Below are 18,653 nucleotides of genomic sequence, written 5' to 3' on the forward strand. Positions count from 1 at the left end.
CACTACTCCAAATATTTAAGTGTGGAAAAAGTATAATATAACATTTGCAATTAAGTGGTGATTAACACAGGAATTTAAACAATTTTAATGATTGTCATATATGGTTTTTTTTCAGATATATGTCTAAACTTTTTTGTCCTTAGATGAAAGGCACAGATGTTGAAGATTCAAATGAAGTATCCGACTCTATACAAGTTTGTATTGTTGCTTTCAGTTTTGTCTTGAGAGAACGCAAATGAGCAGGACTCAATAAAAAGTTTAAATGTATAATTTAAATGAGAGTTTGACTTCTTGAACTAAGGAAATTATTTTTACTATGAAGTAATGCAGCAAACAACACAGACAAACATGAATACTAGTTTTAGGGTTGTTGAGTATTCTGTGACTGAGAGTACAATATTCCACAGTTTCTGGGTAGTTGACTGTGGTTAAAAATAAGAACCATGTGAGACGTAAACGAAGAAAACCCTTACAGTGAAATTAAGGTTGAAAAGTTTGATGGGTGAGACAATTTTTTTTTTTTTTTTTTTTTTTTTTTTTAATTATTTTTTTTTTTTATATATTTATATATTTTTTTTTTTCCTTTTTTATAAATTTTTTTTTCCCTTTTTTCCTATAAATAAAAAAAAATGTTTGAATAAAAATAGTGTAGTACAGTACGTGCAGTGGAAGAATTATTTACAACATACCAACCCTACTTAAGAATCTTAATACAAAACAAGAGTTAATTAAAAAACACTTTTTTTAGAGAAAAAATCCCAAAAACACACTTTCTGCATTAATTTGGTGCTGCTAAAGTAGATTATATAATTTGCATTATTGTGGTTTAATTCTAGTATTTGGTCTGATGCCTGTGGTGCAGCTTGATAACTTTAAAAAATCTATTATTAAAGACATAACCTGGTTGGTAGAGGACAGCTCCATTGCAGCTTCAAGCAGTTTACAGTACGAAGGAATCACAAAGTGGTTATATTATGCACTGCCTTGTTGTAGTGAACCTTGTGATCAAAAGAAAATGCAATATCTGGATTATATCACTTAAGCTTGTTGTTTTACCATGGTCCCCAGTAATCAATGGAAACTGTGTAATTATAAATTATATTTAAATGAGGTCCCCCACAAACATGTTTACTGGATTTTACATAGGTCCCCAGTTAGCATGATGAAAACCTTACTTCATCAATTCAGATATTTGAAGTCGTGTATGAGCTAACCAACCAATGGTGAGTGTGCCTGATTTTCATACCTCTAGAACCTCTAAAAAGGGTGGTCCCCGCAAGTGATGATCAGAAATTTGGTCCCCATTGCAAATTTTGTTTTGTTTTTTTTTTTTTGTGTGTTATTTTTTTTAAGAGTTTCCTCTCAGCTCCTATTACTCTGACACAACACGTTCTAAATTAGCCGCCTGACACTAACCACTGCCTGAGCCTTAGGGCCTGACCTCACCCTTACCCACAATGTCTTCCTCACTTTACACACACCTCAGGTTGTAAAGTACACCTCAATGTGAAAATGGAACACCCTAAAACACCGACCCATCAGACCAATTTGTTTAAAATCTGATTATAACATCATTTTTGTTATGAAAAGCTACTGCTGATAGCTTTTTTTACTACACAGAAGACCTGTGTAAATGAGACTGTAGCTTATACAAAATATGTATGTGCAGATATAGGCCAGATAGTAGGTTTCAGTGAACAGTAAGATACTGACCTTGTTAAAACCAAACACATGGCTGTTGTCACTTTGTCTTGGCCCATATAATAAGTCCATAACAAAATGCTACAGTCCTTTGAACCTAACTCACAGTTTATATCCTGCAGGTCTCAGATACTAGAAGGTGTGATGATTAATGACGGTAATGAGCAGTGGGACTTCAGCTGTGCCCTTTTTCTTCCGTTCCTGTGGCTGGCATCTGCCCACCTTACACATGTAGAGAGAAAGTAGTCCTATCCCTGGCTGGAGGGCAGAGTAGACAGAGCCAACATACATTATATTCTTGGCACACCATGAGAGAATAGATTAGATAACAATAGATAACATCAGAATAGAATTGAGCATTTCCAATTATGTCAAACCGACATAAAAAAATCTTGGATAACTATTTTCATACTGAAGTATACATGCAATTCTTCAACTTAGTGTTTGATACTGTGGTGTGTTCAAATAAGTAATTAGACATTTTGGGAAATATGTTTTTTTGCTTAGCAGCTTAGTGTTAGGTGATAAGATTGACATCATTATTGTGTCTAATGGATGAATATGAAGCTACAGCCAGCACATGGTTATTTCAGCTTAGCATAAAAACTGAAAACGGGTAGAAACAGCTAGCCTGGTTCTGTCCAAATGTAACAAAATCAGCCTACAAACATCTCCAAAGCTCACTGAGTAACATGTCATGTATAATGTTTCTGTAATCAGCACAAAACAAAAAGCACAAAAACAAAAATTGGTGGTTTTATTGGGAGGGAAGCAGAATGTCATAGCTCCTGGCAAAGAAATAGTCCCTCCCCCCATAAAACCACAACTACTTTTTGTTCAAACAAATTTGCAAGCTTTAGAAGTGCTGGCAAGCAAATTTTGTGAACTTTAGACTGAGTCAAGCTAGCTGTTTTCAGTCTTTGTGCTAAGCTAACTGGCTTCTGGCACTAGCTTCATATTGAACACACATATAAAGAGTTAGATCAACACCTTGACCTTACTCTCGGCAATAATTTTACTGAATGTAAATGTAAAAGTATTCCTTTAAATGTACTACCTGTGGATTATTGCAGATTTTTATTTTTCATGTATGTGGGGAAACTACTGTATCACATTTAATGATATAAAAGAAAGATAAGATATATAGTACAATAAGTGTGTGTATTGTGTAAACAATGTTATTAGGAGCTCCTGTGTAGTGCCAACTATGAGGAAAGTCAGTGCAAGGACAGATTATTTAAATTGGACATCTGATCACACTAAGACCCCTCAATAAAAGTGGCATGCACTGTTAATTCCAAGTGGTGTTTGTTTCAACTTTCAACTTTAATAGGATTAGGATATTATAAAATAGATTCTACAGAACTGCCAAATGAACTTTACAATGAGGTAAGAAGAGTGTAGGTTACTTCTGAGATTTCATGTCACACTATGGTAGCCCTCTTTTAGTACAATAGTGAGCTGCTGGAGAGGTGCAAGTGTGCATTGTGTCATTCCACTCATACTACACAGTCCTGACCTCTGTCCGTCTCATAAACAGAGGCTTTAGAAACTTTGTGTGTGTATGTGTGCGTGTGGAAAGGCAAGGTTGGAGGGTCAGAGAGAGTATGAGAGGGAGCGAAAGTGAGAGAGAGTTGAGTGACAGACAGTCCGGCGAGAGTCGTCCTGTGGCATTTTATCCTTCCACTGTGCCACCAGCACACGTTGATGCACTGTGATGTTAACTGTACTCACTGCAGAATGATTTCCCAAGATACATCATGTCAAAAACAAGTTCATTATTCATTGCCACAAAGCAGCATCTCTGAGGTGTTTACTGCCAGAGACAAAGTAGTCAGCATTTAGAAACTGTTACTTTTGCTGGAGCTTGTATTTGAGAGATGCATTGTCCTATTAGATGGGACAATATGGAAGATATATGCTGTATGTCATGTAACCCCCCCAAAAAAGCCCATGAAACTATGTGATATAATAGACAATATTGAGGAGATATTCTCACAAGATAATTCAATATCTTTGGAAAACATATTCTAGAGTTAATTGCTGACTTAAATCTTTGAATCATGTTTTGTAAACTTAAAATTTAATTAAAAAAGGATATGTTTTATTGTCCTTTGAATGAGAAAAAGTCATTGATGCTTAAGATAAAAGCCAGTCAAACTGTCTATTTGCCTGGTCTGTGAGGTCAGGCCTGGTCACATCTTCATCTCTGCAGCCAGACTCCTGACCACAAAGACAGATCACATACTCCCCTTAGAGACCAAAAAACAACAGTAATGTTTCATTGTGCCAATGCTGAAAATGACATGTGTTTACATATTCCTGACATCAGTCCTCTTCTATTTGTACGAATGACAGTGGTCCAGGTCTGATCTCTTTGTGGTTTCCTTAAAACATATGCACAATCTTCCCTTGACTAATTAGTATTTTAAGCCAGCTAAACTTTATTTTACTTTAACCATAGCTCTTCAGTCATATCAGTTGTTCTGCAAACAGTGAGTCCTTTTGGAAGGAACTGACAAACTGCCTGTATTATCTATTTTATTTTATCTAAGGACTTGTTGCTACAGTTTTAGTACAATATCTTTGCAATACACTTTATTTTAAGGATTTACTTGACTTATTCCCATGACTTGGTTTAAGCATAGTTTGCATTTGTGAACATTTATGCTCTCGTGTTCACACACTCAGTCTTATATCCTGCGTCAGCTCACCTTACTGTTACCTTACTTACATTATTTTAAACTTGGCTTGTGTTGAGCCCCTTTTGATGTGATGTTCCTCTTTTTTTAAAACCTTTTTTTTAAAACAATGGGAGCCCTCTCTTCAACCTGCCACAATGCTTTATTCCACCAAGCCCGCCACCCTCTCCCTCCAAACTTCCCTATCCCTCCATTGTCCACAGATCATATTATGTGAACTCTCATTACATGGGTGGTAATAGACTTTTCAGCGCTAAGATCCTCTTTATTATCTGTCAACTGTGGACTACATCTCTAAGCTGATTAGCCAGAGCTGTCTTTTCAGTATTTCAATTAGGAGCGTTGTGAATAGTCAAGCAGATTGCATGCCTTATATTCATTACTGACATTCTTAGAGCACTACGCAATGTTCAAATACAGTAATCCAAGAAATGCATTGCTGCAGTGAGGATGAAAGAGCTACAGAAGAATGACATCATGGCAGATTTTAATATCGGACTCACAGAGAAATGGCGAAAGTAGCTATTAACAGCAATCCAAAGCAATTTACAGCAGCAGAGAGGCATGCAGTTTTAGCATAAATGGCCCAGCTGGCAATATATCATACAGTCATACACACATATGCATACACACACATACACTACATACACATACACATACACATACACCATGTATGTGTTTAATACTAAATTATGTCTGAATTAGCTTTAGCTGTTGTTGAAGTTATCTTCATGTGCTTTTATATAACTGTCTGCAGTCAGAGGTCTGTGAAATGGTGTGAGAGCAGATAAATTTGTCATTCTGAGTGGCGTAAAGAGAGGCTGGCTCGTTGGGTGCCACTTAAAAAGCTCCACCATAAGTGCCCACGGGGCTGCAAACACCTACATGCTTAATCTTACTGTTTGACTGCCTCTGTTCATGTCATTTCAAATGAGCTCACAGAGGATATGTCCCACATGGGGGGGACCTGATGTCTGGGAAAGAATGAGAGAGGAGGAAGCGGAAGAAGAGGAAATTGAGGGAGAAGAGTGGATGGATGAGGTTGTGACTCCTAGTGCTAATGGATTTGGGTCAGATGATGAGGATACGATGTGCTCTGTGCTGTGGGTGTGTGTATGGGTGAGCTCACATGTACATGTGGAGTGCATGGTTTTGTGATGTCATTAGCAGTCGAGCCAAAATATGATGATCTCGGGGTATTATCGGTATCTGTTTAAGGTATCCGGCTTTATCAAATACCCACTTGACACAGGAGTCACCATCGTGTTTTATCATTCTGTCTCTGTCTGACTCTCTCACTTTCACACACACACACACACAGACTCACACACTCACTAATCCATTCAGTCATTGTTAATCCAGCTGTGTGCTGGTACAGAGATGTGCTGTACATGGCTGACAACCATGTCACTGTGGTGCTGATGTCATACCTGTCTGTATTTTGGTTGCTAATGTTGTCATTGTGGCTGCTGCGACCCACTCAGGGACACACAGAACATCTGAATCTATCAAGGCAAATAAACCTTGTACTCTGCCCTCCACATTATTGCACACTGAATTTCCCTCTATAGAGAACATCAATGTCATAAATGCATGTGCCTCTGTGCTAAGTGAAGTGTTGTTTTCATGTTCTCAGTTATATTAATTTGACAGAGCTCAGCCTCACTTCACGCATCAGTGTGAAAGAGGAAGGGCAGAGGAAAGAAGGGATACAGTCATACACACTTCAGGGTTTTTGAAGTAGTCATGTACCATTTGCCAGAGAACAACTGCAGCGGAGCAGCAGAGAGTCAAATGCCTTTTCCCTGGGCACCTTAGTGGTACTTGTAGAGGAAAATGAGAGCCTTCCGTATTTCAAATGAGATTTTCCCAGTGGATAATTTTTTTTTTCCTGTTGTGATTTCATTTACAAGGCTCTACACTGCTGTTCTGCTAAGCTGGTATATTTTTCATATTTTATCAGATCTCAAAATAACTGTACAATATTGGGATAAAAGTAGAATGAAATAATGTTACTTTTAATCCTTGTTGTGAACTTGTCAGTTGATTTCTCAGGTAGTTGTGCTTAAAGACGCTGGAGCAATATGAACTTGGTTGAGGAACAGTGTTTCTGATAAATAAGTCCCTGTTTAAATGCAATTCTCGGTTATAAACAAAATCCTTTCCTAGGTATTAAGCAATGAGAATGAGCTGGCAGCCTGTAAGATGTTCTACATTTGCCAGCAGCATGGTCAACACAGATTTGCTGAATAATTGTAAATTGAATATAACCATCACATCTGATTTGATATTGCATAAAATGTTATTTAAACTGGGATGATAATAAATTGGATTTCACAAAAAAAAAAATGTGACAATTACATTAAACTAAATGACCTAATATGGTTGCTCATATGACATAAAGAATTTTTCAGGTAAGTTTAATGTATCGTTTGACTCTTTAAAAATGTTTGATTGCTTCTGATTGGATGGTGTTATAGCTCTTTCCTAGCAATGGATTTACACATTACAAGCCAAGACATTATACGTTTCAATGGGGTAACCCAACTGAGTTAATCACTAATTTCAAACTAGTAGTTACTAAGAACTTAAGAAGGACTTTACACACAAACTCAGCCATGAAGTTATAATTAGCTCCAACCGACTCCTGAGGAGTACTTTGCTGAAATTATGCACACAGCCTATAAAATGTAGTTCCATGCATTCCTAATGGGATTTTTAGGACTTTCACACTTGAAACCAGGGGGTATAGGTCTGTGTTCATGAAGCCGAGATTAGGACTTGACAGCCTGTGGAGAGTGGTTGGCGTGTGTATGTGTGGACAGAGAGAGGGATAAAGAGTGAAACACTGAGGAGTAGAGCGTGAAGAGACATCCATGGATTTAAAACGAGATGGAGGAAAACCAAATATTAAAAGGATGCACGAGGAGATCATGAGGAAGAGATCATAGAAAAGTGGACGGAAAGAGGGAGAAAGAAAATTAAGACCCATAAGAAAGAAGGAGAAGTTAGATGGGGATTGAGTGGAGGAAGAGGACGGAAGGTGATGGAAACTGGATGGGAGCCTGAATGAAGGAGGAAAAGACGCATTACAATTAAAAAATGCCGCTGTGAGGGATGAGAAAGAAAATATAGAGAAAGCAAGAGGAGGAAATGCAACAGGAAATAAACTAGCGGGACAGATAGAGGGAAAGATACTGAGCACTAAAACGTAGTAGAGGAGACAGCAGATGGTGGGGATTATTCTGGACTAAAATACTCTGGGATCTACAGAGGGAAGGCCGCAGACATAAACCATTACAGACTCCATCTGCCAGAAATAGACCAAAGAGCTGTAGGTCCACCATCGCCATACTGATCAAATCCTGCCTAGATGGCAAAACCTAAAACGTCTATAATTGCTATCCGAAACAACACAATAAATACTTGTACACACACTTATATCACAAAAAATGTAGCAAAGCAATCATTACTATCTCAGATGGCACTGGTGTCTGGATATAATATGAGACATGAACACACACTAATGCATTGTTTTTTTGCAGCAGATGCTTGTGTCCTGAAATATTTCAGTGAGTGTTTGTGTGTGATTATGATGGATGCCATAAGACATCCCTAATCCGCATTTTATGTTCACTGTGATTAGGATAATAGGCGGTACCAAATACATGTGTTGGTGTGCAGCGAAAACAGCGACAAAAAGTGGTTCACAAATCTCCCCAATAAGGCCTCAATATCCATCCACACACAACCTGAACACACACAGCAGCTCACACAGTCTAATGCCTGCTAATCATCATGTTTCCCTGCGCATGCAGAGAAAAAAAAAGAGAGTAGAGAAAGAACAAAGATATCTGTAAGATCTGTAAGTAAGTTGAAGATTTGTTTTACCTTTCCCTGTGTGTAGATCAAACCTCGAACCTGCAAGAAAAGAAGAAAATATAATTACTGTTGTGTTGAGTGAGCATAGGCGAGGCTGCAGATCATACAGTACGCTACCCCACTAGTGTAACAATTTAAACAAAAATCAACAACATTAGCTTCTCTCTGTGGGCAGACAGAACCCACACCATGCTCAGCTCCTGTCTGCAGCTTTTCTCAATACTTGTCTGTAATTGCCTATTGAGCCGTGTCACTCAAGACGTGTACTTTATGTTCCTGCAACAGCAAGTAATTGTTAGTACATTCTTGTCTCAGCTTTAGTGTTAGGATGGAAAACATATTGACTTATTCTGTGTGTGTATGAAAGAGAGAGAGAGTGTGTTATTGACTAATTATCTACCCTGACAGGGACAGTTAATTAAATCCTTCCCCGGCACTGAGCATAAAGTAATTACTGTGCATGGATGCATATCCACCAAAAACAGTCAACATCCACATGTGTTAAATACATGTCACGTGTGCACACACATACTGTATGCATGTCTGTAACCACAGACACATTTCTCTTACATGCCTACACTCACGCAGTTATACCCGTACTGGGATTGCAACCAGCGCAAATTTTTTGCAACATCAAATTGATTGTCTTGTGAGCATTTGTGCAAAAAGATCGAACATCTTTCAGTCATCAACAGCTGCTTCCCACGAACATGTGGACCCACTCTTAATTTTCTCCCTCTGCCAGGCAGTATAAAATCACATGGCAGCTGGATGTGCCTCCATTGACTTGCATCTGACAGGCTGCCAATACTATAAATATATAACCATTGTCATTACAATTGGCAGCAATCAACCTATTTGACTTGTGCTTGTAACTGAATGCATCAGTTCAGTAGCAGCATACAATGCTCCTTACATTTCCCTGGTGCAGTATTCAAGAATAATCTTACAAAGGTACAAAGGTTACTGCGAGTGCACATTAATTGTTGTAGTGCAAAATATGATTCATTGTTCTGTGCTAAGAGGTTTGGAAATGCTCACAAGCCACAGAGGATGTAACATAAAATACATTGTAGATATGTTTGCATCATCATTTGGATACATAATAAATTATGTATTCACTGGGAATTTGAATGAATGTTTTATACGACTCCCACTGCCAAAACTGTGCCCACCAGCACTGCCAGTAGTAAATTCCCCAAAACAACATTTTCTCCCCAATTCCCTGAACCACTCTGCCCTCAATTACTGGTTTCCAGTCTGAAGTAGTCAAGCAAACCAGCTCATGTCTACTGGATGACAGACTTGTTCTCTAGTTGGTTTGTACATGTGCAAACAGATGCCCACTACATCTGCTATCTAATAACAGGATCTGCTCAGTGGGATGGTCCAGTGCTAGCTGTGGATTGATCTGTGACATTTTGCCGAGCTGTAGTGAGTGTTTGAGATTTACCTTCACTGAAAGTGCTTCGAATGTTATCATCAGTGATAAAAGCTTTTTGCCTGGTTGGAACCACTTGACATGGTTCCTCCTGGGAAAAACATACATCTATCTGAGTGTCTTTACTTGCCTAAATAACAGTTCTTTCAGTAATTAAACAAGCATTTTTAATATACTTTTCAATTTCAAACAATCAGACCCTTTACTTTTCATGCAAAACACTGCCTCATTGTTGTGCACTGAATTTCCATTCACAGAATTGTGAAAGGAGGAGACACTGGCAGTTACGATCTGTCCTGTGCTGAAATCCTTTGATTCTCTCAGGCTGAACAGAGACTGACCACCCAGGCTACAGGAGCCCTGGAAACAACAGTAACTTCTGTGGCATACAAATAAGCCATACAATCTGCTACTGAAACAGACACACACACCTATGCTGTTCATGTACAATTTCATATCTGGGTTTTCAAAAAATATTTGCAAAATATATTAAATCCTAGGATCAAATCTCATTTAGCCCTACAGTAAACACCCCTGTGTATTTGTCCTTGTGGTACCTATTTGGCATGAGTAATGCCTCAGTATTTTGCAGAAAAATGAGTGCTTATAATCTTAGAAACATATAGTCATGCACTTGCTCAATAGAGAATCCCATTACACCCCCTTCATGTGTGACAAGATCAAACTCAACAGCAGCAGGCCATACTCACTAGAAAAATGCCTTGTGCTTGTTCAGGTTAACCCACATTTACAAATTTGATTTGAAGTCAGCTAAAGGTTCTCAATGATGCACACAGTAATAATCGGCCATATTTTCTGCATGAGTTGGGGGTGTGGGCAGACGTGTGAGGTCGACGCTTCGCCTGGCTGATCCTTTTCAGCTGCTGACGTCCACAGGCCCATCACACTACCTGCCACATACGGCTAAAGTGTTCCACACTTTGAGACGGAGAGGAGAGGAACAATCATTTCATCAGTTGTTAAGCAGCGGTGCCTGACCACTCTCATTCAGATAGGTCTGCCAGCTGGAGCAAAGGCTCATGGGAAAGAGGGAGGGGGTGCACAAATAACAGGGAAAAACAAGCTCTGCAGGCACTGTTATTTTAACTGTTAATATATCTGACATAAAGAAAATGTCCAGCCTACATAAAACAGCATTGCCGGACTGAATCAAAGTGAGCACTGTAATGATGGATGGATACGTCACTCTTACTAGGAAGCAATCGCTGACCATCAGTGCAATAGGTTTTTAATAAATGAAAAGTGATATTTCACTGGCAGCCAAAAACAAAAGAGCTAAAATTCAAATTTGACATGTGATCACAAGCTACATATTTCTCTGTCTGAATTCCATTAAGCTCTTTCTTTCCTTCACTGTGATTAGTCACTGCGTGAGTCTACCTCAAGCAGGTTCAATTTAATCTCAACCTCTGAGGCACTTTACGGAGAATTTCAAACCATTACCCAAGCCCAACAATCGGTGGCGGCTGCCAAGCACCTACAAGGGAATGTCAGTTTCCATGGAGACCAAACCACCCCAGCTGCCCCCCTCTCCTTCTCCACAAGTAAAAAATGGTGAAAAGCCATTGACAGGCAGATATCACGAAACCTCTCTTTAACTAGTCTCGCCTTGGCCTGTCTCTCTCCGTCTGACATCACTGTTTTGTGTTAATCTATGCATCTCTGTTCTTGGTTCAAACATCTGCCTCTGTGTTTACCCATGTTAGTAATTGCTCATTTGCAGTTTCTTGGCAGTTTCCCTCGGACTCTGAGAGGCGTTCATGGGAATAAATGGAAAGAAGCATACATTTTAAAGAAAGCTGGGAAGCGAGAAACTAAGTCAGGAGGATGAATACTATGAGTTGATAGCAGATGGAACCTAATTCAATAAATAATAGTAATAGTTTTGACAGTGGCTGTACTTTACTGTTTAGACACTGTAACCATAATATATTATGTATGATGTGTATGTGAAAGGGGTAACTAGAAACAACTTTACTGGTTTGATTCGCTCTCACCACCAAAGAAAGTCTACAAAGCTCTAAAAGCCCACTGTATGCTACCTGCCCTGAACCCAACAGCAGACAGAAACAGTTAGTAGCCAGTTGCTTCATGTTTGCTGCTCCATGTGTAAATAATCAACTGTTTGCTATAGATCAACTTAAATACTGATGATATGTCAGTGTGTTCACTGCTTCTTTCTGCTGACCAGGGGTTAAAATGGGCCGCAACACAGTGGATATGATCTCCACTTTAGGACATTTAAATCACACCCCATCCACACACCCGCTTTCAAATACTCTCTCACGCTGACCAAATTAAATTTGTAGGATGTAGGCTTCTCTCCATTGACTTCCTTAAAAAGCTGTGGCCACCACACAGCACCAGGATCAATACTGTGTCTCCAAATTGAGCGAGGTGGCACAGCAGCAGTAACTTCATTAAATCCTGTGATGTGGCATAGTTATCTCACAGTAGTCTTATTTGTGCTTTTTTTGCGCAGCTCACTTGTAAGTTATTTCACACAGACTGCAAGTTTAAACAGTGAAATCACAGCAGCATTCCTCAGGATTATTGCCCCATCCAAGCTGTCAGTACATTTTTATTTTCAGCAAAAGTCAGAAAATCATTTCACAATATTTCTTTCTGGCGTATCAAGTAGACCATTACAGGGAGTTTCAGTTTTTATGCTTAAATTCAGTAATATTTGAAGTAGTTTCTTTTAACATGTGAGCAGTGAACTGAACCATACATTCAAGCTGAAACAACAAAAAAAAAAAAGGTAATTCACTACAGTGTATTTGGGTATAGACCTACATATTTGGGGTACTTTATTATTGTCTTTTAGGACTTCACAGTGCTATTTAACTCTTCATCTAATTATTCTAATAAAATGGAGGTGAATATAATTTAGTATGTGGAACAGTATTACAAAATATGACAGCAAGATCTCTTTCCAGAAACAGTGCATTTGCTACTCTGGACAACCCACACCCACAGAACACAATGTCTACTGTTTGCATTGGAACTACTTTCTACTCAAGAAATAGTCCCTGTGAAAAATGCTAACAGAGTCTCGTTCTCCTCACAAATCCCAATTTTACCCCTGCTTCTGTACCTGGCCAAATCAATTAATACAAGTTTAACTGAAGCTGACAGTAACAAATTGATCTAAACAACTCACTCCTGGAATCCAGGAACCTATCTGCTGCAATTGTGCACACTGTACCCTTTCAATTAACTATAGAAAAAATAACCACATGGAACATCTTCTCATGCTTGCACACACACTGACAAATAAATGTATATTGTGATAAAGGTTGAGAGTCTGCAGCTCAGTAACAGCTACAAAATAGAACACACGTAGATAAGTTGAAGGCCGAGGCGATCCGTGACATTCATTTATGCATACACAAAGGTCTCTGAGTTGTGCCTGATCTTAAATCAAATCATTGCTGTTAAATCTATTGCTAATTCTCTTTTCAAACCTACTTTCTATAGCTTTGCACTAACTGTCTCTCATAATGATGTTGATTTACTCAGCTCTTTATTCTTCTTCAAAGAGCATATGACGGCAATAAAACAAATCACTCTGGGGCGCCTTTAGTTTTGCCTGCATTCCTGAGGACATTATTTCAGCAGCGAAAACAAGAGTTTTAAGATTTTATAGCTAAATATACGAACAACTGCTGTTAGAATTTTAGTTAGTGATTTAAAGTGTGTGCCCTTCATTGGTGTTTGCCCTTATTCAATCATCATTAAAATCCCTTATAGAGTCAGAAATGTCTCTTTTGTTTTTTTCGTTTGCCTCGCTCACAGCTTTCCTCCTATATCTGAGAGAGAAGAACAAGTAAAGGAAGAGAACTCCTCAGCGGACACTAAGGAAATGCAGCTACAAGAAAACAAAAATGTTATCTCCCAGAGGCAAACCTACGCTCGGCTCTCCTGCTGGTCTGTTCAACCAGAAGATGCTCACCAGGTAGTGAGCAGCAGTGTTGGAGATAAAATGCCCAAGAAAACTCCCTCAGGAGGTGGAGCATTCCTTAAAACCACACAAACTGCATCTTTAAAAATACATCTTTGGCATACCTTCACACATGATTTCATGACCCACGGTGTTCACACCTGATTCTCTCCCCTCCTGAGTCTTAATCAAGTTGTTTGTTTCAGAAAGGCTTCATTAGTTTGTTTCTTGGATTGTGTAGGTGTGAATGCCTCTGAGTGAGCGTGTGTGCCGGCTGCTGTGTACGTGTATTTAGCATCTGAAAACACACACTGTCCTTGAGAGTGCTGCCAACAAATTTAAACGCAAGTAACAAAAACCCCTCATGATTTCATCACATTGATCATTTCTCCTCATCAGTTCTCTTTGTTATGGGAAATACAGGTCATTACAATGCAGGCTGCAGTGGAGAGGGTGTTAAAATATGTTTTCCTTTATGGAGAATGATTTGTTTGTTTTACGTTCCAGCTTGCTAGCCTCCTGGGCCCTAACCTACATTACAGCACAAAGACTATTAATCATTGATGATCAGACCTTTTAATATTGCTCATATAATATTTATCTGCACGTGAATAAAACAAATGAAGAGTTCTGTTACAAAACATTGGAGATCCATTTTGGGGTAAACTCATTACCTGAAGATTATTCTTTGATTAAGAGTATTTGCCAACTGTATTTACTTACAGTACTGTAATTTGTTTAGGTGTGGTGGGATTTGGTTACTTGAATGTGTCATTGGTGGTGGGAAAATAATTCTTTAAATACCCAACACCCATCTTAAGATGATACAAATTCAAAAATTAAACTTTCACTCTGCAAAATCTAGTACTATTATGCTAATATTTCTAAGAAAAGCAGGCATCAAAGAAACATTTAAAAAATAATAAATTACCAAAGCAATGGCAGAATAATCATATCATCCAGACATTCATTATAACTGACGAGATAAACGTCTCCAGGGGTCAATTAACCCCAAGTGTGAACTGAGAACTCTCTGTGTAGACGTCCAATAAGCCAAGCTAATAAAGACACATGCCCACACTCACACATGTTCATACATAAACACACAGTTAAGCAAAGATAAGGCACACATGCACAGGTTAAGATACTAAAGACGTGACACCGAAAACATTTGCCAACATAACTCAACTCGCACTCACACATATTATCCTTTTCGATTAAACACACTCACACATACTGTACATATTACCAAGCAGACTGCTGTCCTTTAATCACAAGTCATCTTTTAATTGGAATAAGTGTGAAGGAAATAAGAGCCGTTAAAGTGGCTCAGTCTGGCACAGATACGTTTGAGCATAAGACTGCTGGAGCCAACTTAGTGGATTCACATATGCTTTTATTGTGAGGTCATTTTACAGTCAATCTGTAAGGGGAGGTAGCCAGATTCATTTTATATTTTCTCTCAGGCCTCCATCACATGACTGAAACCAAAATAAGGTGTTTAGTATCTTTTTGGAGTGTCTTGCTTGATTTGACGTGTACTATTGCAAAGTAGGTGTAATTTTAACTTAACTCACAAACAGGACAGAAAACACTGGAGTATACTTCAAAATTCTACATTCTGTTTCCCAGAAGTCGGCCCCTAACACCTCCTTCCGAGCGAGGACTGGTCGGGGAGCAACATGTGGTGTGTCATGTCTCTCGGCCAAGACAAAAATGTATGACTCTATAACTGCCTAATCTGACACAACGGCCATCATAAGAATTTACTATAGTCTGAACATAAAGCTCACTAACTAATGTGTCATTTGTTTAATCTGTACAAAGTGTAAAAATGACATGTTGTGGTTTTACAGGCAGTTGTCTGACTATCTCCTGGCCTGGCACAGTCACTGAGGTTGCTGTGCAATGCGGTGCTAAGGTGAGATTTGTGCTTTATCAGACGCATCTTACAAGAGAAAATGGATGAGGACAAGCTGGTTGGTTTCATCACTTCCCTAAGTTTTTCTATGGGAACCATCTATCTGCCATTTCCCAGAATGTCTTGTTTACAAAGGAAGATTATGCATAATTAATTCTGAAATGTGTTTACTATCTTGGATAGGATAGAATATATTGTTTAAAATATACCAAATCACCTGGCTAAGTTATTCTGTGTTTATTTCATATTATTTGTGCTAGCAATTCCTAGAGGGCTTAGCCTTTGAAAACACACTTCAGACACCCAGTTCACCTCCACCTAAGGTCAGACAGAAACTGGTGGTCTTCATTATACATGAGACTTTTGCCCACAGTGGAGCTGCTTTCTGGGTAACTGCATCTGTCTAGAATATGCTCATTCACACAGGCTTCTCAGGTGCTGTTCAACCACCCATTTATACATAATAAGTGTGTGTGAGCTGCATGCAATCCAGAAAGCATCTTAATGTTGCTTGCACAAGCGCTTTGGAGCACAGTATGCATGAACACACAAGCATATAAGATCCCCCTCCCACTCACATACACACCAAGGCTGCACATACATGCAGCTTCAACACCTCAGGTTTGTATGAGCACAGGGAGGCGTGCAGTTAGGACCCTCGGCTATTCAGGTCTTTTAAATTGGTCCCAGTGAGATGTGAGAGCTCAGACCACAGGGCTGACCTCTAACTCCACGCCTGTGTATCAAAGAATTAGTTTCTGTCGACCGGATCAATATACCCAATAGCAGCTAGAGACCCAGCTCCGATGTAGGGAGACTGTTGTAGAGTATTAGTGGTCTGATGATGATAATGGCAAAGGCCATCCGCTTGGTGGTTCTCCTCAGAGCACAGGTTTGCTTTCAAGTAGAGTTTTCCTCCAGCTGGTTGTTCAAATCATTTTTGCATTAGTTTTAGCTAGGTTGGCCTAATAAACTGGCTTTGATTAAGGAAAGCAGAATCAGGTCATTGCATGTCCAATACTTCGTACAAAATGTTAGGGACATTGTAAAAATATCAGTTAAAGATATCTTTTTTTTATCCATAATTAAAGATACCTTTATAATTGATAGTGGGGATATTTTGAATTTGACTTAGTGGTCATAACTCCATTTGAGATATCTACAAAAAATATTTACACTCCATAAACTGACAGTTTATTTGGTACACCTAGCTAAAATGAATGCTGACTAATGCAACAGTCCTGTGGTAAATCCTTCTATCATTGAGGTTATAATGGTTTGATGATCCAACTGTATGATAATTTTGAAGGCTTAGCACAGTGACTCCACACCTGGCTGTGGGGCGGACACACAGACATGATGGCAGTCCTGTTTGGCCTGCCATGAGCAAAGTACTGGTCATTATCATCTAATCATTCATTGATGATATTCAATCTTTGTTTCTCCTCCAAGCCCAGTGGCTTTTTTTTGGTCTGTTTTTACAAATGACATAATAAACAGCATAACATACTGTTTATTGCTGATCAGGTTTGAGTACAATTACAAAACTGGTTACACATGTTGAGCTGTTTACTGCTACTGTAAGAAGTTTCTGTCATTTTTATTGTTTGTTTTTGTTTCTGTCACATATTTGATTAAAATCAGAATGCTATTCTGAATTGTAAATAACAATACCATATTTGTATACATATAATTCAGGATTATATTACAATTATCTAAATCCAATCCATAAAAAGCCCTCCATCAGTCAGTGTTTCTGAATGGAGTCTTCCATGTCATTCCCACAGACTGATTCCTCGCCGGCTGCTGAGATGCCAGTACAGATGGACTGAATCAGGATGAGGCCAACAGCAGTGTCTGTGGAGCTAAACTCCTGGTGAATTGTGCCAGCGCAGAACCGCACCACGTTGGGGCCTGGCCGCTGTGGCGCTTGAGCCCTGGCAGGGAGAACAGAGGCCCCCTTGTTTGGCAGAGGCATGTTGACAGGAAACATAATGCATTCACATGATAATGAGCCAGTGAAATACATGTCCCCTCGCACTGCCTTGCTTTCTCCCTTACATACAGTACATGTCTTTACACAGATAAGGGGAAAAAAACACACAAATCCACTGTACACTGACACAAACGCACACACATAGACTCACAAACATGCACACTCAATCACACAAACCCCTCAGTGTCTGATGAAGAACGGCCTGATCGCTGGTCTCATCACCAAGGCGACCGGCACTAAGCGGGCGCCTGGCAGAGACAGACTGGCATTTAGCATTTAGGACCCCACAAAGCTTTCAGGCAGAGTATACAGGCCTTTTTTAATGAAGAGAGAGAGGAAGGCAGAGAGATTAGTCCCATGGACACATGCAGAGAAGCAGATAAAAGAGGAAATGAAATACTGTTTGACACTAACAATAAAAAGTAGAATGATTTGGAGGGTGACAGAGGGAAAGATTTGGGAGTGGAGAGCAGGTTAGCAACAGTTACACAAGGTACAAACACAACTAAAGAGAGAAAAACAACATAGAAAGGCATGAAAATGAATACATCATTGTAGGAGACAGAAAGGCAGGCAAGAGGGGAGGAAAATTTGATTTTCTTTTCTGTTTTATACTGACAAACTCTTTACAACACTGACTAAATAACCGCTGTGAGTGATGTGTCTAACTAACATAAAACACCTCTGAGCGTTAAGAGGCGCATGTGTGATTTCAGCTGACGTCACGAACGAGGGAAGCTATTAATACTCATGCCCACCTGAGTCTGCACCAGGCTAGGGAGAGAAAATGCAGTGCAAATGAACTGTAAAAATAACGTGGTTTTTTTCATATTCATTCACAACTCCCTAAGCTGGGAAGAAAAAAAAGGAAATGAAAAGATGGGAAATCGAACATTTGGGTTGTCGAGAGCCCTCTGCCCTCTGAAGAGAAAGGGGAAGATCATGGGATGGCACGAAGCAAACAAGTGGTAAATGGTTTGAGAGAGGGATTTATGGCTATGGCGAGCTCCATGTTTTGGGGTTGAAGAGAGGAGAGGAGAGGAGAC

At 39.2% G+C, this 18,653-nt stretch overlaps 1 protein-coding gene across 1 annotated transcript in view; it reads right to left on the minus strand.

The window, feature by feature from the left end:
- The window catches only part of igsf11 (immunoglobulin superfamily member 11), a 97,154-nt gene that overhangs the window by 61,843 nt on the left and 16,658 nt on the right, over nucleotides 1-18,653 (minus strand). Inside the window, exon 2 of the mRNA XM_051396807.1 lies at nucleotides 8,295-8,324. Within this exon, the coding sequence (XP_051252767.1) occupies nucleotides 8,295-8,324 (30 nt within the window). The remainder of the gene's footprint in view (nucleotides 1-8,294; nucleotides 8,325-18,653) is intronic.

The sequence above is a fragment of the Dicentrarchus labrax genome, unplaced genomic scaffold (genome assembly GCF_905237075.1).
Source record: "Dicentrarchus labrax unplaced genomic scaffold, dlabrax2021, whole genome shotgun sequence".
In the NCBI taxonomy this organism is placed as follows: domain Eukaryota; kingdom Metazoa; phylum Chordata; class Actinopteri; family Moronidae; genus Dicentrarchus; species Dicentrarchus labrax.